Source organism: Aulonocara stuartgranti, assembly GCF_965226115.1.
Source record: "Aulonocara stuartgranti genome assembly, chromosome: 19".
NCBI classification, from domain to species: domain Eukaryota; kingdom Metazoa; phylum Chordata; class Actinopteri; order Cichliformes; family Cichlidae; genus Aulonocara; species Aulonocara stuartgranti.
In genome coordinates, this window is record NC_138955.1 from 8,263,453 (window position 1) to 8,289,422 (window position 25,970).

Sequence of the window (25,970 nt, forward strand, 5' to 3'; positions counted from 1 at the left end):
TATTCCGTAGAGATCAGAGTGGAAAAAGTGAGGACAGAGAGACGGGGACATGGAGTTAAACAGACAGAAAATAAAAATGGAGTGACAGCGTTGTGTGTGCCTTGTTACAGATGTAGAGCTGAGACATGTAAGTTTGTAGAGGAAGAGAAGTGAAAGGGAAGAGGATTTAGATCTAACCCTCTTTGAAAAACCAAAAAAGCGCAATAGGTCATCAGAGGCAAGAATGTTATATAAAAAAACAAACCAAATGGGTTTTTTTTTCTTTCCAGTAAAACCTCATTAAAGGGCTATCAATAGATTCTATTCAAAATAAACCAAAACACAGCGTACTATGCCTAAAAAGTCACTCTCTCTCCCACATGGACTTATGTAAGCGGAAAGGCATGTTTAACTTAAATCAGTGTTGTTGCTCATGTCGAGCGCTATCAGTCAGTTTGGTCATAACTTTCGCTGTAAAAAAGAAAACAAAGGTGAATTACACTAACTACACTTACCTCCCAAGTTGTCTTTTTATCAGCAAACAAGTGTTTGTGTTTTAACTTTTCCGTGGATTAAAAATACTTGAGCTCTCAGATAAGGGGAATTCTCTTAGGGAATATGTTTGGGAGAAAATGAGCAAAATTCTTTTGCTAAATTTTCTTAAACAACCGTCATCAATCTTGTGGAGCTGCTGCTTTTTATTCGAAGGTGAGCTGCCACCAGTCTGAAAAAACACAACGTTTTTCCATCGTCCTCTGAAGTGATGGAGCTGACCCTTGAAAAGTTTATACTGATAAAGCCATGCAGTTCAATTAGTCTCTCAGATAGAGTGCATGCCACAGGGAGCAAGTCATGGAAAAGTCTTGAGTTTAACTAGGTGCACTCTCTCTTTTACGCTGTCTGTCAGTCCATCTCCACCTCACTCCCCATGCGTGCACACAGAGTAGGCTGCCGTGTGCATGCTCTGACACACTAAGACGCATCGACCGCTCTGTGCACACACATCCCTCAATGCTGAGGTAATTTGTATTAGTAGAACAGCCCATAACTGTGGGTAAAAGAAACAAATGACATATGCAAAGATTTACACTACTTTAAAAGGCTGCGTTGGAGGACTTGAGATGTATATCATCAGTACCTGAATGACGTCTGATATATGACTAACAAGAATCCTACTGAAGAACAATTTAACATAAGTAAAAAGATTTTAAGCTCTGAAGAGAGAGAGATTTAATGTGCACAAAGGCAGTTATCTATGGAAACATATCTGTTCATATCTGAACATTGTTTGAATTTAAAGAAATTTAGGCCACTGCAAAGGCTGCATATCTTGAAAGAAAGCCTGATCCAGCTTCAACCAAGAGCCTGAAATGATTAAACTTCTGAGTGTACTCTGTACTTTCCCTGTTTAATGCTAACCAGTTTTAATGTTTAAAGGAATTGTGTTTTGATTAGTGAAATCAAAACACAGGTTTTTTTTTTTATGTTTTCCGTTGGTTATTTCTGCATAACTGTTTACTTTTCAAATGATCTGTTCTTACCCTTTGTCGCCTGTGACTGCTGCTTTGTTAATGATGCACTGACCTCTCAATGCGTTATGATGAGGACTTGTACAATAGATAATGAGCAAAATGTTTAAATATGCATTGCATGCTTTTCTATAAAATAGTTGAAGCAGCTCACCCTGGGCAAGCAGCAATAAAAAGCATTTCAGACCTTTTTATTAATTAAACCATAATATTGCTGAAATTATATATGATGAATAAGCGTAAAATGCATAAAACCATACTGTGCACAAAAAGTACTTAAGTACTTCTTTGCTGGATTTTTCTCTATTGTCAACTACTTTCTTTTTGCACAACCTACGACTTCAAAGGTGCAAACTAGTTCGACTGCTGCTAAAAATATAAGAAATGTGTCAGTGAAAGTCACTATCAGCTTGCGAAATCTACGCTGCGTTCTCTATGAGGGCTCTCCTTGGCAAAACCTGCTCCACATGGCACAGGTCTGCGGTTTTGAGACCGTCATTTTCCTTAATGAAGCTATCCTGTGCAAACAGCACCCCCCGTCGACTCCTGTCTGTAAAGACAGGTGAGAGGTAGCAAGTTGAGAGGTCGGCTTCAGCTAGCTAAACGTTATGGCTGATGCTGCAAGTTTCTGTTTTAATAGTAAGTAAATGCTTTCGTATAAAGCGAAGCTGCCTCGGCTCCGTAATTAGAGCAGCAAATACTTCACGAAACAAAGCGGGTGCGAGGCAGTTTCAGCCGGTGTTCTACCGGCGCCAGCTCTCGTGTTCTGGCGGAGCTCCTCTTGCTAATGTTTGCTAGTTAGCTAGCTGCTAGTATGTCGCAACCCAGCGTTTGGACTTACCGGAGCTAACGTGACTAGCACACCCGCACCGATCGTTGATTGTGAAGGATAAGCACGAAAGGTGGGTATGTTTAAATTGTATGTGTTTCACAAAACTCGATGCATTAGCCATCACCATTGAAAGTCTAGTAGTTTACCTTAAGGTAGCTTCTCGTTTAATAAATGTAGCAGTTAGCGTGTACGTTGGGAGATGAGCTGTTCTGTAGCCAAGTGATTTTAAAGGCAGTTTGTGGAAAGGCAAAGTGGTGCTTGTATGGTTACCCCTTCCTCATAATGTGTTCACCGTAATAGAGCACACACTGTCAGAATGTAAACATTAGCGTCTCCATTAGCCAATCCATTTGACTGCAGTATCTCCTCGTGGTTTATTGCATTAAAGGCTGCTGCTAGGTCAATATTTACGTAGCAACATTATTATTTACAGATAAAATATGGCACAATTCTTAGCTTAAACTTAAATCTAGGCTAATCGAGGCTTTCTTTCTGGCTAAAGTCCTCCTTCCTTACTCGCCCCACCCTGGTATAGTGGAAAAAGTATGGTACGATCGATGGTCCATTAGCTACTTTTATTGTTGCTTTAAAGGTGGCGTAAGTTGCTGTCAGTTGCCCTTGTATGATATTAGTTAAAAGATATCGTAGTTTGGAAACACAGGTACCCAAAGTAACTGCATATCAGTTTCCTTTTCAGGCAGCCTTAGGGGTTAATAAATTTCTATAATTTCAAAACAAACCAGCATATAGATTTTATCTGAGGCGATTGAGCTTTCCCCTTATCTAAAATAAAGACTTGCTTAACATGAGATTGTTATAGTTATTGATAACACTGCTCTACAAAAAACTCTTTTTTGTTTGCTATTGGGCACCTCACACCTGCTTTTTATCTGTTTTTTTTGTTCTTGTTTTTTACACTGATTTCAGAAGTACAACCAACTTGCGTCAGGTTTTTGAGATACACATCACTTTTGAATATCAATATAGCAACACAATATCTGGAATTTCAAGCATTTCCCCTACAAAATAGTTTTAATGTGTGTATTCTGATAATAAACCAAAACACAACACCAGACAAAGACGCTAAAGCAAATTCCTGTCAATTTAGCTCAAAATTAAACATGTTAAACAATGTTTAATACATTTGCTTTTGCGCTTGACTTAGCAAGAACCAACAGTAGTCACCCATTATGCTAGGATTGAATTTTCCCTGATATCATTTTATTCTTGATGAAGACTTTCTTCCATGCTCATCGCTGATTTGGTGGGGGGAAAAGTCGAGATGAGAACGTAAGAAGTGCATCTAAAGTGAAGTTCTGCAGTCATTAGCTGAAATGCCTTTAGCATGTTATCCATAAGCTGAGCACAATTCTGTGATTTCCAAGAAAATTCTGGACAACCTGCACGAAGGCTTCCCATGCCGCTGATCCATTTGGCTTCTGAACTCATTGTCAAGCATCATTTCACCGATTTCAGGACCAACACAAACACCTTCCTTAATTTTGGCTACATTTTTCTTGGGACCAGACTTAGGCAGCTCCTTATTCAAAGTCCTTTGTCCAATATATCCACTATCCATTCTCTGCACAAGCCCAAACCATCTCAGCCTCGCCTTTCTAACTTTCTCTCAAATCCGCTCGACCAGAGTTGTGATTAAACAGATTTATACTTCAGCCTGAATAGTTTAGTTTGTGTGGAAGCAACTCTGTTTTCTTTGATTACCTGTTTGGAAAGCGCTTTTGTAGCCTTGCATTTTTAATTTATTTTCAGTTGTTGTTTTGGGGTTTTTTTGCATGTACAAAATAGTGCAATTAATTAATTAATTTACAATGTGGCATAATGTTGCAAGCTGCTTGCCACACCTCTTAAATGTGGTGCCAAAGAAAGATGGGAAGGACAGGAGCCAAGTGGGCACAAAATAAGAGAAACGAGCAGGACTACTTAATATGTCTTCCTCACCTGCGTGCAGGAAGTATGCTTGCAAAGAATGTGGAAGTTGATTGACAAAAAATGGTTTTGTCACTAAAGTTTAGACCAGATTTTCCATCACATCCTCTTTGACAACAGCCACCAGCTTCCTCTATTAAGCCTTCTATAGTCAATTGTGTTTTTCCAGGAGCTTTTGTCACATTTCTGATACAACAAATGTATCCTGTGTATTGATTTTATGTTTATTATCTTCCCTCGCTGCTTTCTTTTTCTGCCCTTAGAATGAATATTACTATGGTGATTAAATAAATGTTAAACCAACCAAGTAGACGGGAATAAATCAAACTCACAAGCAATGCTGGCCCTGGAGTATGAAAACAAGTTTCCCTGGATGTCTTGCACAAATAGTGTTACCAGGCCTCATGTGTATATGCCAAGCAGGAAAAAAACATGTTTATATAACAATTTAATTTTCATAATTCCACTCAGTTCTCACATCACTGGCTCCAGGTGTGTCAGGCCTTTTTACTGCATGTATGAATAGCCTTGTCTAGTTGTTTCAGCAGCCACCCAAGGGTGTGTGTTTTATTTGTGTGTGTGTGTGTGTGAGTGGAAAGGGACGTAGCCTAATTGTGGCAATTGTGCTGAGCAAGCTTGTTGTCCTCAGCCCTCTCATGCTTCACATTTTCCGTTGTTAAAACCAGCAACCCTTAAACCCTAAATGCCAACATAATCATGCACAAACACTCTTGGATTGCTTAAATGCAACTTCTGCCACTTTGATTGGTGCCATGAGACCTGCTGTGTCATGATGCCGCAGAAGGTGTCAACAAGGGCAGGATGATGAAAGTGTTGGGGAAGGTAGTCTGAACCAGAAGCCTGTACAGTCATAACAGTAATTGAGGTGTAAGGTGAGAGCTGAAGTTCACGTAAGAGAGGAAAACACCTGCAGGAGAAAATTGCTCCCAGTAGCACGAGCTCGGAGATGCCAGTGTCAGCAAGGGACTTGCTGTGCCTCTCCGTTTAAACCTTTCATCTTCTTAATAGTAATTGACCAGCTTTAGGGCTTAACTGTAAAACTAGTAAGTCTTACAGATTATAAGGGTTTCCACGCCCTTCTCTGTAATGTACACAAATCATTTGGCATGGCTTTTTCTCATCGAGCATCAAATCAGGTTTGCCAAGCATGCAAAGGTGCATTACATCAAAATATTTGACACTTAGGTTACTTGCTTACGTGCAGTTTTAGTAGGTTAAAAACTACTAATACAGGAAGGTGTGTAATGTCTCAACTTGCCCAACTTCAATAGGCTTGTTTGAGATGAGCAAGGCTTGCGTGGAGATGATCACAAGCGATCCCTTGGAATGTTTTCTGGTTAGATTTCTGTCTAGTGACTCAGTCTGAAATCATGCAGATATCAGTAAAGATAACCTCACAGTATCTAGGTGACTGTACCCTGTATTGCTTTCCACCAAAACCTCGGGGTGTGGTGGAAAATGACAGGCTCCGTCTGATCAGCAATACAAAAACATTTCTAACTCCTTTCGTTAAATTAGTCAGACTTGTTTATGTTATCTTCTTTGCAGTCTGATAGTTTTCGTCTACAGAATAAATATTATAAATGTAATTATTTTTTTATTTATTGGCACAAAAGCTTTTGTTCAGTAAAGTAAAATAGCTTTTCCTTATATACCCAAATTCAGCACGTGTTAGAAGAAAAAATGTATCTTTTTAAAAATTGCACCAAGTGAAGTGCATAAAATAGTCTTTCCCTTCATTCATTGTACCTGATCTGAATAAAACTAATAGCAAAGTGCTTGACAGCTGTGAGATCCCTCTGTATTTCCCCAGTAGTGTTTTACATACGGCACTGGTATTTCCACTTTAGAAAAATAATTGTGTGCACCCTGCCATGGAGTGTATATGGTCTTCCCACAGCTACACAAGACACTTTCAATCAAAAGATGGCCAGCATCTTTTGACCAGTATGTTAAACCTTTCCCTGAAGCCATCGTTATGCTCCGTGTTTGGTTGACCCTTGCATCTTTGCCCAAATGCGACTGCGTTGGTGATTTCACTGCATCATTGCTCACTTTTATGGAAGTCCGAGCTGAACAGTGATTTTCTTGACCTGCCTGCAGTTTGTGCTTTGTTTTCAGGTGGCTGAATAAGTTACCTGTGTGGTTTTGCGGTGCAGACACAACTCTACAGCACTCTTTGCATATAATTTGTTCCTGGTTAACATCACTTGACCTAAATTTGCAATATTTCCGAACAGCAAATGACGATTCAATTCAAGGGAAAAGCTCTTTACCTCCTGCCGTGCCACACATTTGAATTTGGTTATGTATCTCTCTTTTAACGCACTTTTACTAAGCCCGTCTAGTCCAGGAAACCTGAAGCTGCACAGTGCAGGGAACAGCTGTGATTGGCTCATGGAGGCATGTTAATCTAGCGACCACTTGATTTGCTTTTACTTTCTATTGGCAGAGCATACATTTTCAGTGGCACTCAATCATGTTCCTTTAATTGTGAGAAGCCAGCATCATGATTGAGATTAACATTTTATTAATTGCACAGCCCTACTGTTAAGATACGCATGGACTGTGTTAGGGCTGTTCGATATAACGATATATATATCGGATGACGATATAAAAACGTCTATCATTTCATTTTACGCTATCGTTTGTTTCGTGGTGTCGCAAAATAAACTGTTTACGGCAATATTTTTTCATCGTTTTGATGGTCACTGTAGTGGCTATATTAATTTCTTAAAGTTCTCTCTTTCTCTTATATTTAATATAACCACACTATGGACGGATAAGCGCCTGTTTTTATGCGTTGTGGTTAGCAACAACGACGGTAACAGCATCCCGTGTCCGCTTGTATATGTTCCACATAAACCTTTCACAATAAAGCTCAAGATCCTGTTGAGACTTTTCAAAATAAACGGAATAACGTGAAAGAGCAGATTATTTACAGATGAGAATTAAAAAAGAGCCGCCAGGTGCTAAAAAATAAACCTTAGACTCAAACGTTAGAACGGGCTTTTCCCCGCAGCACGCTGTGTAATAAATACAAAGAAAACGGCGGCCGTTACAACTTATGTCTAAAAATGTATCGTTTCATGCATCGGTTAAAACACTCGACTCCAGCCACATGACGCGCAGCTGGAAACACTTCCCGCAAGACGAGCTGCCCGAGATTCACAGAATTTACAGAAAATGTTACATTTTTGTGATTTATATCGTTATCAGGACGATAGAATTTCTTATATTGGGATATGAGATTTTGGTCATATCGCACAGCCCTAGACTGTACAAGATTGTATCGCTTCTACTTTGCTGGTGTTTTGTTTTGTGTTTTGTGTTTTTTTTTTTTTTTTTTTTTGTTGTTTTTTTTTACATTTTTTGATGCATTTACAACAAAACAATAGGCAGACAGCTAGTGCCAGCTACTCTGAAAAAATAGAAAGCACACTGTTTTGAGGCTTGATATCTTGTTGTTTATCTCCTGAAAAAAAAAAATGCAGAGACCTTAGATCACTGTGTAGAATTTCTTTTCAGCCCAGCTGTTTTGTAAATGTAATCTCTGCATCTCTGTCTGCAAGATAAGGAGAATGAGCCTCACAAGTCACAACAATATGTAAACTATATACTTAAGGAATGGCATGACACAGTGTTGCTCCTCCACTATGACTGCCTGACAGATCAATAATGAACTCTTGTTTTGTGTTTAGTATCAGAAGGGATAGTACCAGCTTGGCCATGACATTTATTTTTAGCAGCAAACTGGTATAATGCTTGCTTTCATCGTGATCACACTGGCTGTGTGACTAGATCACCCTAGAAACTTTTGTAAGACAGGTTTAGTTCATCTTAAATTAACCAACTATTTTGTATTTGATTGATCAAAAGACATTGGTCTACACTTTGTCGTTTTTTTGGAAAGGTGATTTTTTTTTCATAAATATTGAATTTTTATGTCAATGCCTTGTGCAATAACAGGTGTTTAACATTTTTCAGGCTAATTCAGCCTTTTCCCAGGCTTTGGTGGAACCATACTAAGAAATACATGGAGGTCTCCAGTCTTGGTACTAATGCTGCATTCAGTGGACACGGGGAATCCACTCTTATCTCTCCCCAGGGAAAAAAATCAAACAAACAAGCCTTATTAGCTCATCTGTTTCTTCAGTTAAGTGATGGGGGTTGTTATTCATAAAATGGCTAAAAAGCAAACCAGGAGGCAGCCAAGAAATTACATAAATCAGTTAAATCCAATGAGATTCCTGATTAGATTTTCCAACCTTCCACTTCTGATGTGCCATTAATGCAGCATAAGAAGGGGTGTAATCAGGAAAACTAAGTGAAAACACCTGTGTGAAAGTTTGCGAAGCACAAATTAACATTCAACTTTCAATTACCATTGGAAGTTGAAATGTTTACCTCTCATATCTCTGAAAAGACAAGGGCTGAATTAAGTCCCTTTTACCTTGTGTTAGAGTGATGCGATTGTTCTTGAGCGTTTTGTTGTGATTTGACACCATTACAAAGTACATACAGCATCAGGTTTCAGTTTTGTTTGCAACCATGTCAATGACAGTTTGTACGTGGGCTTATAATGACTTCAAAGGATAATTTTCCTAACACAATAAAATGTAAGTGTGGTTTATCAAATTTTCCATTGGTTCATTATCATGTAATGTTTTAATGCTTCTTGGTAGCAGGGTTAGTGGGTCAAAGGTTCATTAGTGGCCTACAAATGTTCTCCTCGTGCCTGCATGGGCTCTCACCGGGTACTCCAACTTCCCCTGACAATCCAAAGACAATGGTGAATGATTGTGTGTCTTTCTTTGGAAGCCATGCAGCAGACTGGAGAGCTATCTATGGTGTACCCCACCTCTTGTCTTATGGTAACTAGGATAGGTTCTACCCACACTCCTGACCCCACCTACACCTGAGACCCTGAATCTGATAAGCAGAGGAAAAACTTTACAATACAATAAAGTTTAAGTGTGGTTCAACCAATTTTTCCACGAGTTTATCACCTTGTGATGTTTTTAGTGCAGTCAGTGGCTCAAAGGTTCAATAACAGCCGAAGTTTATGGTGTAGTTGTTTTTGTCATTTCCATTGTGAAGTTTTTAGTCTTGCTTTTTTTAACTACCGCTTCATAAAAGCACATTTTAAAAAATGTGTATATCTCATGAATAATAACCACTACCTGGAAATTACACAAATGAGTAAGTCTCTGTGTCCCAGTCTTTCACCATACTGAATCCATTCTTCCAGTTTGGAAGTACATGTACAGTATTGTGGAAAATTTGCAGCCACTTGTCATTTCTTGATAGTTTGTTTCCAAGTAACCAGTCCTCCTTGTAATTTCTAAAGTAGTCAGATGTGGCAAAAGTACAGACATTCTGTACTTATGTGGAAATACAGATATTAGTATTAAAATATACTCTAGTAAAAGCTGAAGTACTTATTCAACGAGTGAAAAGGTATAAGTTCTGAAATGTACTCAAAGCAAGAAAGTAAAAAGTAGCTCTCTGGGAGGATATTCTACCATCTATCTTTGTGCAAAGTTAACTGAACCTTGTGCTATATTAATACAATAATAAAATAATATTGGTAGATGAAACTTTATTTCAGTCTAAATTTTAATTCTACTGAATGCACTCAGTTTGAATCAGTTATGTAGAATATGAACAAACAATTGGAGAAAATAAAGAAATTCCTCTGTTTTCTGTTGCTTACAGAACAGAGGATGACTTTACCTTTAAACTGAAAAATGAGTACAGTTGGGGGTTAAAGTGGGATTCAACGCGTGGGGTTGTAGTGGCTCAATGTGGGGAAATGAGTAATAATTCTTAATGGTACAGGCTGTGATTAGGTGATCTGGGCCACTGCAGCTCTGAGGTTTACTCGTCTTTGTGGATTTGCACAACTGAATTCAACAAGATATAAGCACATGTCTCATGAGTTGTCTTGGCATCCTCTGTGATGACAGTATATTGTGCATGTTATTTTTATACTAGGCTGTATAAGGTTGGTATGAAGGTGGAATTGAGTGAATGAATCTAAGATTCATCAGCTTAACTTCAAATTCAACTGTGCTACACTTGATGTAACCGAATTCTCACCTTGAGCACCACAGCCACTGTGCACTAGTCACACACAGTTCTTTTTCTAACTTCGCTCGGTGTTTCACTATGGGAATCGCCTCGGCGTGACCAACTACGGAAGCTCCAATGACACCACGTCTGTCTATGACAGACCTGTCGAGCCGTGCTCAGGGCTCCGCCCCCTCGTACTAACACGGCCGACCAGCTCCTCCTAACTCATTCTCGCTTTCTTCCCGTGAGAAACTACTTTGAGCTCCCTCAGCGCATCCAGGCTAACTTGATTAGCTGCTTAACAGTTCTCAGGCGTCCCGTGTAGGAGTACGTCGCCGAACGCAGTTTTTCCGGTTCCAGTTTGGATCGTGCTGAGTAAGTCCTTCGAAAGAAGTGTACTTAGAGTTGCACTGTGGAACAGCAACCGCGTCAGGCGAGCTGTCCCAGCGGTTCCTGGTTTTAGTTAGCGAGGTAGCTGACGTTGTGTGACTCGGGCTAACGCGTTACGGCGAGCTGTTCGTTCAGTGTCCGGCTAGCATTAACTTGTTAGCAGGCCACGAACCACATTAGCGTCTCACTAGCATTAGCTTGTTGGTCGACGTAGGGTTCGGTTAGCATTAAGTTGCTAACGATATTGGCTAGCGGAGTGCAGCCAACGTGTCACGACGAGCTGACTCCCGCCGCGACTAGATCGGATTTAACACCCGCTGCTAGTCCTAGCTACTTACGGGCTAACGTGTCGAGACGAGCCTGGTGTAGCCTAGTCTCACCCCTTTCCGCTAACCATGTCTACGGCTCCTACTCCCGCCAAAAGGTCGGAGCCGAAGGCTAAAGAGGCTGCATCCCGCCCGTGCCCCGCATCATGCGGTGCCACCATCTCGGGCAGGGACCCTCATCCAATGTGCATCTTCTGTATGGGTGCCAAGCATGCTCAGGCTTCACTGGCGGACCCTCAGGGATGCCCACACTGTGCTTTGATGCCAGAGAAAGTCCTGGAAAGGAGGCTGAGAGTAGCAGTAACGAACAGTCAGGACCCCTGCCTGTCGGCTGCTACTGCTACGAGCGATATCTGTCATCCGCGAGCCTCCACAAGCTGGGCGGACATGATGGAAGAAGAGTCCCCGCTCATGCCCCCATCGTTCGAGGACCTCCTCGATCAAAACGTGGGCGAGCCGGGTGGCGAGGACGCGGAGGGCGATGCCGACTCCGACCTCCTCGACCTGGAGGACATGGATGAGGAACAGGAGGATGACTCTACCTTTCCTCCCCAGTAGTCCAGGCCACCGAGTGGGGCTGAAGTTGCACCCCTGGTGGACAGCAATTTGTACGAGGTCTGTAAACGGGCTGCTGCCAAGCTAGGCATCCCATGGCCAGCCGCCCAGGATGCCGAAGGGGCAGAACGTGACTTGTATGACGGCAAGAGGCTCCCACCAGCCTTGCCGCCATCAAAGCAGCTTCTGCCAGCAGTCCCAGCCTGCATGAAAGAAATGAGTCGCTATTGGTCAAGCCCTTTTAAAAGCAAGCTTCCGACCAAGGGCTGCTCTAAGCTTGAGATCCAGGGGATGGGTGAACTGGGGCTGACTGAACCCCCAGCAGTGGAGCCTTCAGTGGCGTATCACCTTCACCCTAACCGCAGGGCAATCTCAGCTTCTTCTAGCATTTCTTTGCCCAACAAGATAGATCGCCTCATGGCATCTATTTATCAAAGGACATACAAATATGCTGCACAGTCAGTGTGCTCGCTTAATGCAGTCACACTGCTATCAGCATATCAGGCAGAAATTCTGGAAGACATGGGCCGTCAGCTTGACTCGGGTTGCCCGAACCCAGCCCTCTGGGATGAAATCTGCGTGGTTAATGATCTCATTCTTCGCTCCTCCAGGGGAGCAGTCCAAGGGTGTGGTCGCGTTATGGGCCTTGCAGTCTCGGGTGAGAGAGCCTTGTGGCTAAACCTGTCAGGCCTGGGTGATGCTCAGAAGGCTGAGGTCATGGATGCAGCCTATGACCCAACCAAGGGTCTCTTTGGCCCAGCCCTGGAGAGAATGAGAGAAACAAGCACCCGCAGAAAGCAGGAGGGTGAAGCATTCAATCTCTGCTTACCCAGAAAACCTAACTCTCAGCCCCAGCAGGTGCCAAGAGCTGGCTTTGCAGCAACAGCAGCAGCTGCGAGAGGGAGACAGAGTGGGGTCAGAATGCAGAGAGGAGCAGGAGGCCAGCAGGGTGCCCACCAGGCCAAGGTAGAGAACCGAAGACCTTGGGGCAAGCATTCCTTTGCAGCAGTTGCTGCAAAGAACAAGCCGTCACACCCCGGAGAGGGGAAAAAGAAGCGGTCAGCCTAGCACACCTGCAGCATTCTGTGTCACCCCTCTTTTCTTCCCCAAAGAGAAGGAAGGTGTTAGAAGGGGTAACCAAATCACTCCAAAGTTCAGGGTCTCCGGAAGTTTCCAGTTCACCAGGAGCACCCTCTCAGTCTCCTCCTCCAGTTCAGGGAGGACAGACTTGTGGACAAATGGCGCAGTGTCACCAAACACTTCTAAACACTCTGTCTGTGTCACCAAGCACTGCCCAGAGTCACCAGACACTTCACTGTGGTTTGGGGGTAACAAAAGAAATAAAACGTGCATTTCTGCAGCCAGGCAGTTTGCCAAGGGCAGAATGTCCCCCCAGTTTCAAAATAAAAACAAAAGAAAATCACTGCAATTTGTCTTTGTTCCCAGCGGGGGGAGCTCACGCTCTTCCCGAGGGGGAGAGCCCCAACTCCTTCCGGGAGACAGGGGTGACGTCACGCTACCGCTTCTTCAGAGGCCCGCTCGCAGAGCGGCTGGAGCGGTGGCGCGCATGCGCAGTTCATCCCTGGGTCTTGTCAACCATTTCCCATGGTTACAGACTACAGTTTGCGGCAAAACCACCGAGATTCGGCGGAGTGTTAGCTTCTGTGGCCAGTCGCGATTCAGCGAATGTGCTGGAGGAGGAAATATCCTCCCTGTTACACAAACAGGCGATCGGAGCGGTTCCGAGCAAAGAAGCTCAGCAGGGCTTTTACTCCCGCTATTTCCTCATCCCGAAAAAGGACGGAACGTCGCTCCGTCCTATTCTGGATCTGCGTGTGTTAAACAAGCATTTTAGAAAGTACACGTTCAGAATGCTCACACACAAGATGCTTTGTCGCTCAATTCACACAGGCGATTGGTTTGTTACAATCGACCTATCAGACGCATATTTTTACATCGCCATTTATCCTCCACACAGGAAATATCTCAGGTTCGCTTATCAGAGCGTAGCGTACGAGTTTCAAACTATCCCATTCGGGCTATCCTTAGCTCCGAGGGTGTTCAGCAAATGTGTGGAGGCAGCGCTGTCTCCGTTAAGGAACAGCGGCATCAGAATATTTTCTTACATAGACGATTATCTAATATGCTCACGATCGCGCGAGCAGGCGATCAAAGACTCCGAGGTGGTGGTGAATCACCTCACGGAGCTTGGGTTCACTATCAACCTGGAAAAGAGCCACTTGGAACCCGCACAGTTTACAGAGTATCTGGGGCTCAGAATAGACTCCATCTCTTATCGTATCGCACTTTCAGAGCGGAGGATCGCATCCTTCACTCACTGTCTTTCCCGTTTTCAGCTGGGGAAAGTCGTGCGGTTCCGACTCTGTCTCCGCCTCCTCGGCCTCATGGCCTCGGTGATATCGGTGGTACACTTGGGGCTGCTTATGATGAGAGATTTTCAGCGGTGGGTCGCTTCTCTGCAGCTGTGCCCTCGCCGACATCTCAGTCGTGGTGTAAAAATAACGCAGCCGTGTATTGCGGCTCTCCGGCCCTGGAGGAGCCCGACAGCTCTCGCGGCGGGGGTACCGCTCGGGGCAGTATCATCCAGGGTGACGCTGACCACAGATGCATCCCTGTCAGGTTGGGGTGCAACTATGATGGGCAGAGCAGTGAATGGCGTTTGGTCACAGAGACTCACTCTGAATCACATAAATGTGCTGGAGCTCCGCGCGGTGCTCCTAGCCTTACGGCATTTTCTGCCGTATCTCCGGGGTCAACATGTTTTAGTGAAAACAGACAACTCCACTGTAGTTGCTTATATCAACCGCCAGGGCGGCACCCGTTCCCGGCAGCTACACAGGTTAGCCAGGGAAATAATTATGTGGAGCAGCACTCGGCTCCTCTCCCTTCGGGCAACTCACGTGCCAGGAATTCTGAACAGGGGGGCGGGCCTCCTGTCCAGAGGAAATCCACTGTTCGGAGAATGGAGGCTTCACCCACAGGTGGTGGAGCAGATTTGGCAGAGATACGGCCGGGCTGCCGTAGATCTCTTCGCCTCGCGAGAAAACACACAGTGCCCCCTGTTTTTCTCCCTGTCAGACGCACACGCGCCACTGGGCGTGGATGCGCTGGCCCATCCTTGGCCAAAAACTCTGCTGTATGCTTTCCCTCCCCTCAGCCTGATCTCCCCAACACTGATCAGAGTGAGGGATCAGGGGCTGTCTCTGATTTTAATAGCTCCACGGTGGCCATCCAAACACTGGATAGCAGAAATCATCCAGCTTCTGGTGGACGAGCCATGGCCACTCCCCATCCGCAGGGACCTTCTGTCTCAGGCGCGTGGGGAGATATACCATCCCCATCCAGACCAGGTTGCTCTCTGGGCCTGGCCCGTGAAAGGTGGAATTTGAAGGCAGCAGGCATGCCTCCGAAGGTTATTGAAACCATTCAGAATGCCAGAGCCTCCTCCACCCGTTCCATTTACAGCAGTAAATGGCGTGTTTTTGAAGAGTGGTGCCATGAAAAGCAGATTATCCCTTTTCAGTGTTCAGTGGTGGAGCTGTTGTGTTTTCTTCAAGACTTGCTGGACAAAAGGAAAGCTTTTTCCACTATAAAGGTCTATTTAGCAGCTATTTCAGCCTGCCACGTGGGGTTTGGTGATAAACCTGCTGGGCAGCACCCCCTTGTAGGTCACTTCATGAGAGGAGCGCGTCGAACGCTCCCAGTTTCTAGACCACTGGTCCCTTTATGGGATCTGTCAGTCGTTTTAGACGCCCTCTCCCACCACCCCTTTGAGCCTATTGGGGCAGTGGGGTTGAAGTTTCTCTCTCTTAAAACCACTCTGCTGTTGGCTCTAACCACAGCCAAGCGAGTTAGTGAATTACAGGCTCTGTCTATTCACCCCTCTTGTCTACAGTTTGCCCCGGGACTCACTAAAGCACTCCTGAGGCCTAACCCAGCCTTTGTCCCTAAAGTGTTGGAAACATCATACAGGTGCCCTACAGTATAGCTCCTAGCTTTTCACCCCCCTCCATTCTCTTCCGAGAGGGAGCAGAGGCTGAACACTTTGTGCCCTGTCCGGGCCTTGGGGACTTATGTTGACAGAACAGCTGGATTCAGGAAGTCGGATCAGCTGTTTGTTTCCTGGGCCTCCCCTCACAAGGGCAGGCCCGTATCACGCCAGAGACTAGCTCATTGGATTGTAGAGGCCTTAGCTCTGGCTTATAGCTGTAAGGGCTTGCAGGCCCCCCCGGGACTCCGAGCACACTCCACTAGGGGTGTGGCCACATCCTGGGCGTTGTTCAGAGGTGTATCAGTCCAGGATATTTGTGCGGCAGCAAGCTGGGCTACGCCGCACACGTTTGTCCGGTTTTATCGGCTGGATGTTGCACAGTCATCCCTGGCTCAGACGGTGCTGGATTCTGGTGCCTCAGGTTCGACCTGAGATCCTGGAGTAGCACTGGAGAGTAGCTTCGGGAGCTGGCGCAATCCGGGAGTGGGCCATATCTCCCATAGTGATACACCGAGCGAAGTTAGAAAAAGAACGTTGGGTTACTTAACGTAATCCCTGGTTCTTTGATAACAGAGTGAGGTGTTTCACCAACACTTCCCTCCTTGCTTAGGCACGGAAAGAAATCTGCTTGGAATGAGTTAGGAGGAGCTGGTCGGCTGTGTTAGTACGAGGGGGCGGAGCCCTGAGCACGGCTCGACAGGTCTGTCATAGACAGACGTGGTGTCATTGGAGCTTCCGTAGTTGGTCACGCCGAGGCGATTCCCATAGTGAAACACCTCACTCTGTTATCAAAGAACCAGGGATTACGTTAAGTAACCCAACGTTCTTTGCTTTAAATCCATCACAGTACGGCAAATCTAAATTGTTTATGCTGCACTAAGCTGCAGAGTATTTTCATGCCGCTTTTGAATAACACAAACTTGGCATACCTCAGTTTGTTTTGCAGAACGCTTCACAATATGAAAAGTCATTGCTTCACATATACAGATAACATCTGACATAAAAAAATCAGGACTTGCATGTAAGCTTTCAAGTTCCAGTTGATCAACTATCATGAGCAGTTATTACCTTTAAATAGAATTCTCTCTTCTTCCTCTCCGGTCCCGTCTTTCTCTATCTTGAGTGGTTTTAGTTCTCATTCTCTCCCCTGTGAAATATAGCAGCTGTAGCTTTTAAGGTAGAAGGCATATTGTGACAAACTGCACAGAAACAATTTGTGGGTTTGCTGATGTTTGTTGAGGTGATAGAAATTTTGCATTTTTTTACCTGCCACGTAAAAAAAGGTATTCCCTTTATACTCACTCCTCTTTCTTAGAGCTAGCTAAATACTGAAGTACCACAACTGCAAATTATGGACATCTGCACTTGTTCCAGGCCCACTTTAACCCCTAACTATGGCACACCGTTTTGCCTCTTTGATCCCTTTTTATGCAATGTCGCCTGGTGATTAATATACAAATAGGACTGGCTTTCATGTGTTGTTTAGGCTCAAATCAGTTTGCTGTTTGAAGACCTGCAGTGACGTGAAATAATAACTCCCCTTAAATGTTAAACCAAAAACCAGGAGCCTGTTTTGAAAATGTAAGGAGTAGAAAGTAAAGATATTTGTTTAAAAATGTAGGGAGTAAAAGTAAAAAGTTGTCAGAAAAATAACTACTCAATTACAGAAAATTCTAAGTAAGTAAGTATTTGTACTCATTACTTCTAACCTTTAAAAGTAGTCTTTAGGTTCTTTACTTTATACACTGGCTACTTTTTCACTCATTTCATTCCATTCTATTCCTTGGTAGACCAGTTAACACTAACTTATAAAATAATTCAAGCATAAAAAAGGTCCCTAATGCAAGGGATGAAGAAACAAGTAAAAGTGGAGTGTAACACAATTTTTGGGCCATTTTCTCCAGCTAGCGGTCAGCGCAGCACATGTTGCTTTCTATGTGAAAGGGGCTTAAGTACGCTTGGGCAAGATGCGGAACCCTAAATTGCCCCATCGGAGTAGGAATGTTAGATAGAAAGGCACATAGCTGTAGAAAAAAAGTGCTTGTGTGAATTGAATAAGGCATGTTGTATAAAGCGTTTTGAATGCTAGAGTAGAAAAGAGCAGAAAAGTACAATATATGAACCAGTCCATCCACTGTTTGCCCCATCAGAAATGGTCTCAGTGGATTGAACCAAAGATCACTAGCAATCACTGGAAAAATCGGTGGCAATCAATCTTATAGCACCTTCGTTCAAATAGTCATCAGTTTGGAGGTTAAGGAGAGAGGTACAACAGCAAGCAGCTACAGCAATCTGTTAAACATGGTGGAGGCTTTGTCATGATTTGGGTATGTTGACAAAACTGATGGGATTATGAACACTGAAAAGGACTGTCAGGTTTTCCATCCATCATACAGTACCATCTGGAAAGCATCTGACTAGCAATAGCTTCATTATTAAGCATGACAGTGATCCTAAGCACACACCCAATGCAGTAAAAACATACCTAGCATTCCTAATCAGTTGAGACTTTCAATGTAAGAGTATCATTTTCCAGGCTTTTTTGCTTTCAGTGTCTTAACACTCCATATATTGCCATATTGATTGCATCCAAGTTCCTGTTACAATATTTTAATTCTTCTGTTCTGTTCCTGATTATACTTGAGTGATAGTTTAAGATCTTCATTCAACAAAGCCATTTTATTAAGAATAACAGAAAGTTTCTCCAGCAGTACATTCAGTGAATAATTCCAAAACCACAACAAAACATGATTTAGTGACTGTGCACCCACAATCTGTCACCCACAGACCAAAAGGTTCCCCCATTTACATTCCACCCTAGGAATGTCTGCCCTGGATTTTCCACTGTTTGTGGGTAAATATATTAAAAGAGCAACAGAACTGCAATCTTTGCTTTTGGCGAGACCGCTAAAAACCACATTTGTTTCATATTATCAATGTTCTTCTTCTTAGCTTCTTTCCATAGCAGAGATCCAAGTCTGGAATACAGTGACTGTCATCATCCACCCACTTAATAAAACAGTGTTTCTTTAAAACTGTTATGTTTATTCTGTATGGACTTGTACTCAGCTAATCTTGTCTTGTTCATCTCTTGCAGATGGCTGTGTCAGTGCGGGGCCTGTACTTTGTGGTGACCCTGTTTTTGGGTAGTTTCTTCGGGAGCGTCTTCATGCTGGGGCCAGTTTTACCCCTCATGTTGTTGTCTCCTGCTTGGTACCGCTGGCTCAGTGATCGAATTGTGGCTACCTGGCTCACCCTACCTGTGGTGCGTACACCAGCTTACCCTTTTCTTAACCTACTTGTGTGCGACAGATGGTCTTAAGTTACCTGTGCATAGGCTGATGAAAATATGCCTTTTCTCTTAATTTGTCAAAACTATACTTCATTTATTCCAATTATGCCTGAGAACAAGGCAAAGGTCTTGTGTATCATGACTGCAACAATTGATGATCGTATACCTGCTCGTTATCAGATGAAACACAAGGTGGTGCCATGTAAAATCACCTGTGATTGGTTATATGACCATGAACAATGGCAATAATATCCAACCAGTACCAGTATCTTATTATCTTCTCATTCTTTTGGCTCTTTTACCTCTTCCTAGTTCCGCCTCCTCCCTTTCTATGATTTTCCTGTCATCATCCTTGACCACCTTCCTATCTGTCACCCTCGCTTCCCTTTCGGTTCTTTTATGCTCCCTCCATCCTTGTCTCTCTTTTCTAGTCCTTGCTGGAGCTAGTATTTGGAGTGAAGGTGGTAATAACAGGTGATGGTTTCATTCCCGGAGAGCGGAGCGTGATCATCATGAACCACCGTACCCGCCTGGACTGGATGTTCCTTTGGTGTTGTCTGCTCAGGTACAGCTACCTTCGTCTGGAAAAGATCTGCCTCAAGGCTGCGCTTAAGGCTGTTCCTGGCTTTGGTGGGTATACAGTGGGTGCCTTGCCCTTTCCTACACACAAAGACACTCGTGTACACTTACACAAACTATAATGTAATATATGCTGAAAGAGGAGATAAAACCATTAAGACTGACTTGGCTGAATGTAAATATAAAAGAGGAACATTATGATGTAAAGTTAGAGCACTAATGTGTTATACAAGTTCAGCTCCTACTTTAAGATGTTAGCCAGTTTACCTTGATAAGCAGACATGTGACAACTTAATATTTGCTTTGCAGGTTGGGCAATGCAGGTTGCCTGCTTTGTCTTCATTCAGCGTCGTTGGGAGGAGGACAAGAAGCATTTGGAGAACATGCTGGACTACTTTTGTGACATCAGAGAGCCCTTACAGTTGCTGCTCTTCCCAGAAGGCACCGACCTTACCGGTGAAGTGTAAACCTTGCAGTGTTTAATTCATTCATGGGGCAGTCTGTCCATATTTCAGTTATTACTCTGAAAATGTGTTACCCACCAGTCGGCTTCCAGAGCTCAGCGTAGCGCTCCACCTGTTGCATGCCTTTGCGCTCGACACTGTTATGCAAACACAATTTCAGAGTGATAAGACATATCTAAATCTCTTGTCACTGCCATTTCTGCAAGAATGCTCTGATCTCTCGGTCTAAGCAAGAGTGACACTTGTGCCTAAAGGCCCTTCAGATCCCATTTGAGCCAGTCAAAGTCCTGAGTAGCATTACTGGGAGAAGCTTAACTCCCATTTACATATCATGATGTCATGTTGAGCTGAATGTAGTTACATCATAATTAGCCAGTAGGGTCTAAGTATTACTTTACAGTTGGTGTTATGTTTGCACCCTTGCGAGTGTGTTTGCAAGTAAGCCTCTTAGACTTCAAGGCTTGATTTGACGCAAGAAACAAGGGGATATATACACGGTATGTTGACTTCTTACGTGGAAGTTCATTAGTCCCACACTGCTTATCCTAGAGGCATACAGACTAAAGGATCAAGGTCAGAGCAAACTTTTTAATAAAGCTTTTAAAACTGAATTGAATAAGAGACTGTGTAGGAATGACAAACAGCTTTGTTTAAGAGAACAGGTGTGATCAACAGAGCTGTCTGTTGTCTGAGTACTCTGTCTGAATTTGCTTCTTGTTGCATAATATAACTTATGAGTCATGATATAGTTTACATGTTCCAGCAACAAGTTCCCGAGGAATGTTTGGCTAATAAATAGTCACCTTTCCTGTGTTTATGCCCCCCATGGATTTTTATAAATGGATAAATGTTTATCTTTAGTGGGTGTATTAATGAATCTAATCATATCCCGTAACCCATGTTGTTATTGTTACTTCTATTTTTATAATAGTACACTGGAATTTTTTGATTATGTATCCCCATGAGTTCGGCTGTTGTTATTATTAAGGCTATCTAATATGCAACAGTTAATCTTGTCCATGGTATTTTGGTTTGACAGTATAAATTTCATCGTAAAGGTACTCTAAGTTTAATAGTTTTAAAGTACAAAGTCAAAATGAATACAGACAGCTAATACTCCTAGCATCTTAAAACAATTCTTGGTTTATTTACCTTATTTTTTGTGCCTACATAAAGGTTTATGCACTCTTCTTAAAGCAGTCATATGATACAAACTTAGAGTCTTGATTGCATCCCAGTAAAAACATTTATCCTGGAGAGAATGAGTAACATGATATGTTTTTACAGAGTTTTTACTCAAGTTTTATGGTGTGTGTCTTCTGCAGAAAATACAAGGGCAAAGAGCGACGCGTTTGCTGCACAGAACAGCCTGCCGAAGTTTGAGTATGTTCTTCATCCCCGCACCACAGGATTCACCTTCATTGTGGACAGACTACGAAAAGGTCAGCTTTGAAGGACATTAACAGCTTCTGAAATCATCTACATTAAACACGTGACCGATTTACTTGTAATAGACACGTTAAGGATAGTTGGCAGCCAGACAGTGTAATGCGTTCACATGAAAATAACCAGGACACAAAGCCTGTCATGAGGACGGAAATATTTTATCTCTAAAACCAACTGAAAATGACACGCTGCTGCGATGACTGTACTTATTCCACTGACGCTGTTCATACAAGGAGGGATTATACCTGTTATTCTTCAGAGTCTCAGACATATGCTTCATCCCAATGCCAGTCATTACAGCTACCCGATATTATCATATTTCTGTGTGAGCTCAACCTGGCAGTCTTCCAAAGGTCTTAAATAAATACCATCTCTGGTCCTGCTGTCTCACCCCCCCCACCAACCCTGCATGCTCAGCAGTGACACAGACTCTCCAAGCAGGTGTTGTGAAACACTGTGATATCGTCAGACTAAGCCAATTTTCATCTCCCTTTCTTTATGCCACTGACTGACATACTCATGCTGATCATGTTCTCCCTGTCCATATCCACTGTGCCCCTCTAAGCTCTATTTTTACTGTGAGAGCAGGCGCTTGCGGGTGTCATCCTGTGCTTTTGGTAATCTATTTTGTTCCCCCTGTGTATACAAGGGCACTGTAGATCAGTGATGACGGTAGTTTTAAAACGGCGAGTTACTGGATAATTGGAGGTGTCTGAGTAACGGGGCCAGTGAACTAGTGTGGTTTTGTAAGAGAGATAATAATTCTCCCTGCAGTGGCTTGTCTTCATGTCTAAAAGATTTACTGTTTGTGGTTCTGGATCGGAAGTAGAGTTTTTCACACTTCTAAATGAATTTGCTTTCATCTTTTTAAAATAGTAAGTCGTGTTATTCTCCCATTCATCATTTTAAATTGTACTTGTTTTTTACTTTTTTCCTAGGTGATAATTTGGATGCCGTCCATGACATTACAGTCGCCTACCCTAAGAACATCCCACAGACAGAACGCCACCTCATATCCGGCCATTTCCCACGTGAGATCCATTTCCATGTCCGGCGCTATCCAGTGTCTGCACTTCCCACCTCTTCCTCGGACTTAGAATCTTGGTGTCGGGAGCGCTGGGCTGAAAAGGAGGTCCGGTTACGGGACTTTTACTCAGGGCAGCCCCGCGCCTTTGACAGGGATGGCATTGCACGAGTACCACCCTGTAAGTCAGAGCTGCGAGTTACTCTGATCAAAGCGGCCTCGCTGCTGTATTGGAGCAGCTTCATTGCTCTGTGTTTCACTGGCCTGTGGCTCTGGGCTCCTTTCAGGCTTTACTTCCTGATCATGGTTGGAGTGTACATAGCTCAGCACAAGCGCTTTGGAGGGCTTGAGATGCTGGAGATGGCCTGCCATCGATACTGGAAGTCGATGTCTGCTGACGTCAGTGAGAACAATAAATTGCTAGATGGAAAAATGAAGTGAGGAAATACAGTTGCGAATGAACAATGACGTGTTACCACCTGTACTCAGCAAAGACTGAGGACTCATTTGTCTACACTTGTTCAGTCCAGTGAGCTAAAGGATCCCATGGTGGGACCTAGTGCTCCATGCCTTAGAAAGACAAAAATAAGTGCACCCACGATGGTATGCATGGCTTCAGTGGAAAGAGCTTTCTGGGGGGGGGGGGAAGGAATGTTAACCATATTAAACTGTGTTGGGTTTAGGGAATTCATCGTAAATGATGTATCACTTGCCCTTTCTGTGACTTTTCTTGTGTAATCACTGTTATTTAGCTTGCCGTCTGTCCATTTTTATCCGTTTCATGTAGTAGGTGTTTATCATGGTTTGTTGTTTGGGACCTCGGTATGGACCTGTGTCAGAAAATACTGCTGTTGGTATTTGTCATACTTGTTAGATATTCATATTTTTGAAATGTATTTTATTGTATGCTGTAATAATTTTTTTAAATCATGAATGGAGCAGAGCCATAGTACAGAACGTGTATGTATGATGATTTGACTTCTGCTAATATTCACATTAGCAGTATAAGCTGGATTGTTTAAATCAATCAGCTTCTGTTAGAAGTGTTCAGCAAGGGGAAAAAAAGGACAGATGTAATTCCCAGAGAGTTATTAAGGCACATATGAGTAAAACTGTTTACGTTTAGTGGGTATAATTACCCTTTTAGCCTATATGGTGGTTTCACTGTATATGTCTCAATTGCTCAAGTCAATATGACAATGCAGCTTTTCCATGTAAACCCAGCAGTGAGAAAAGCAAATGTCAACTTTAAAAACAAAAAGCAATCAAAAGCAAGTAGTCTGTCATGTGAGGAAGCGGTAGATCTACATGTCAGTGGCAGGGTTGCCTGTAGCTATATTGAGGCAGCACTTGTATTATTATCAAAATTAAAGATCTGACTGATAAGTCTGGCTTACTGTAGAAGCAGATGGGCTTTGTGCCCTTTCTGGGGATGAAGAGACACCTTGTAGAGACGGGATGTGTGTGGTGCTGGGGTGGAAGAATGTCCTGTTGGGACAACGTTACCCCTCAATGTGCAGGGTGGCACAGAGAACCAGACTTGGAGTGGAAAACTGGCCCTGAACTCAACCTAATCCAAAAAAGCCCTGTAATGCCCACCACTGCTGGTATCCCTCTCCAGAGGACTGGCATTGATGCGCCGGCTAAACTCAATTAGCAAATGACAGCTGAGAAAGCGACTCCAGTTGTGCCAAAAAAGGAGTGAAATTGAAAGAAGATTGAAGCAGTTCTTCAGCTGCATGTTTCACCTCTTGTTCTCTTTGCCTTTGCTCTCTGTTCAAACTCAATTACATTTTTACTTGAGTGAGTAAAGAAGCTTTTTGTGTTTGGAGGTCTACAGCAGTTTCTGTAACACTGTGAAATGTGTGATCTAGCTGACGACTTCAATCCACTTTTGAAGTACTAATTGTCTGGCACACAACAGAGTCGACAATGGGGTCTTTTTTTGTTTTGTTTGGTTTATGCAAATCCGAAGCTCCTCGAGTTTATGTCAAAAGGGGCTGTTTCTAGTCACTGTGATATAGTTTTGTTAACAACTCGATCATCAGCATGTTTGTTTACCAAATATGGTACTATATAAATGTTTTGTTTTTTCAAACCACTTAAAACTCCCAAACCAGCGCCGTTTTGTGTTGCTCATTTTTACATTTACTTGTCGATGCTGGACCTCTTTAAAAATCACTGTCCTCAGGTAAACGCAGTGGACACTGTTATGAGTCAGTCTTTTAAATGAAGAGATATATATCTAAATAAATATGCTGTATCGACTCACTGATGTCTCCCGTCATCTTTTGTTTTTTTAAGTTTAGGAAATGTTGACTCCCAACTTAAGTAGTAACGGCGCTTTTGGTGCCCCAGTGTCATGTGATCGGCAGTTTCATTCATTGCATTTTTTTTCCACTGCAGTCCTTTAATCTTGCATGTCCTGTAACAACTACTGTATTGCAGTGGATGACTCAACAAGACCTTGAATGCTCATGTTGCACAACACTAAGGATGGAAGACCGTCCTGCCTTGTGTGTTTTGTGCGCATACACAAACACTCATATACATGTCACAAATATACATGTCACACACATTCTAGTCTACCATAGACAACCAAAAAGGTCAGGAGCTTTGAAGGTGAAGTGCAGTCGCCATAGTAACTAATGTTGACTCCCTTGTCTCCTGGCAACAGTATGTGGAGTGATGTCAGTGGAAAGCATGCCATTTTCTCCCAGTGACAGAATGATGTCACTCCTTTTGTGTGTGTGAAGAGAGAGCTGGAAAGAAAAGTTTATTTCTATATTATACATATCTGCTCTCCTGTGGGCACGGGAGAGCGGGCAGACACATCCAGTCGAATTAAAGACAAAAAGTGAGGACATACTAAATTAGCTGTCCGCAGATGATGAATCATTGGACAATTACAGATGCATTTATCCACCCACTTTTTCTCTTGCCCCACCCCCTCACCCCTCGCTTTTCCACCTCTTCATCTGAATGTATCTTCGTCTGTATCTGAATATAACTTCAAAATTGCCCTGATGGGTTTGACAGTGGGTGGAAGGAAGATGGATGATTCGCATAGGCTATCATCTACCTTTTTTCTCTCAATTAGATTAGCTTCCAAAAGTCGGACTCTTTTATTAGAACAGTACTTTGATGGATATGTAGGAGGCATCTGGGGTCAAAGTTTTCAGGAAACTCAGTATCCCAAATTTCTCCCCTAGAGCACTTGTACAAATAGAAATACAGCCATCTTACATAAAGATTGTCACATCTAGACTATCTAGTTGCATGCAGGCTAATAGGATCAAGACAGTGTAATTATCCTTATCTAGCCGGATAGCTTTTTCAATAATGACTGCAGCAGACAATCCAGAGGTTAGGCACAGCCGAAGTCACTGAATTATAAAGTAGCACTGTGACTTCTCTGGAGCTAGGAGTCTCACTTTTGCCTCTGGTTCTATCCAGCTTTTAAATGGGTGTAAATAGCTGTGGAAACCATAAAGCCTCG

General features: G+C 43.1%; 1 protein-coding gene across 1 annotated transcript; it reads left to right on the forward strand.

Moving 5' to 3' along the window:
• The first annotated feature begins 1,976 nt into the window (after positions 1-1,976).
• lclat1 (lysocardiolipin acyltransferase 1) lies at positions 1,977-24,587 on the forward strand. The gene is made up of 6 exons (XM_082516582.1): positions 1,977-2,410; positions 18,764-18,931; positions 19,390-19,588; positions 19,847-19,993; positions 21,327-21,443; positions 22,386-24,587. Exons 2-6 carry the CDS (start codon positions 18,764-18,766, stop codon positions 22,910-22,912), a joined length of 1,158 nt encoding a protein of 385 aa, XP_082372708.1. The 5' UTR covers positions 1,977-2,410; the 3' UTR covers positions 22,913-24,587.
• Positions 24,588-25,970: the final 1,383 nt, after the last annotated feature.

Bases quoted from the DNA above. Each gene is read 5' to 3' on its own strand.
- lclat1 (XM_082516582.1), top strand. From the start codon at position 18,764: ATGGCTGTGTCAGTGCGGGGCCTGTACTTTGTGGTGACCCTGTTTTTG. The intron at 19,589-19,846 runs GTGGGTATACAG...TTTGCTTTGCAG, and splicing joins TAAGGCTGTTCCTGGCTTTG to GTTGGGCAATGCAGGTTGCC. The intron at 19,994-21,326 runs GTGAAGTGTAAA...TGTCTTCTGCAG, and splicing joins AGAAGGCACCGACCTTACCG to AAAATACAAGGGCAAAGAGC.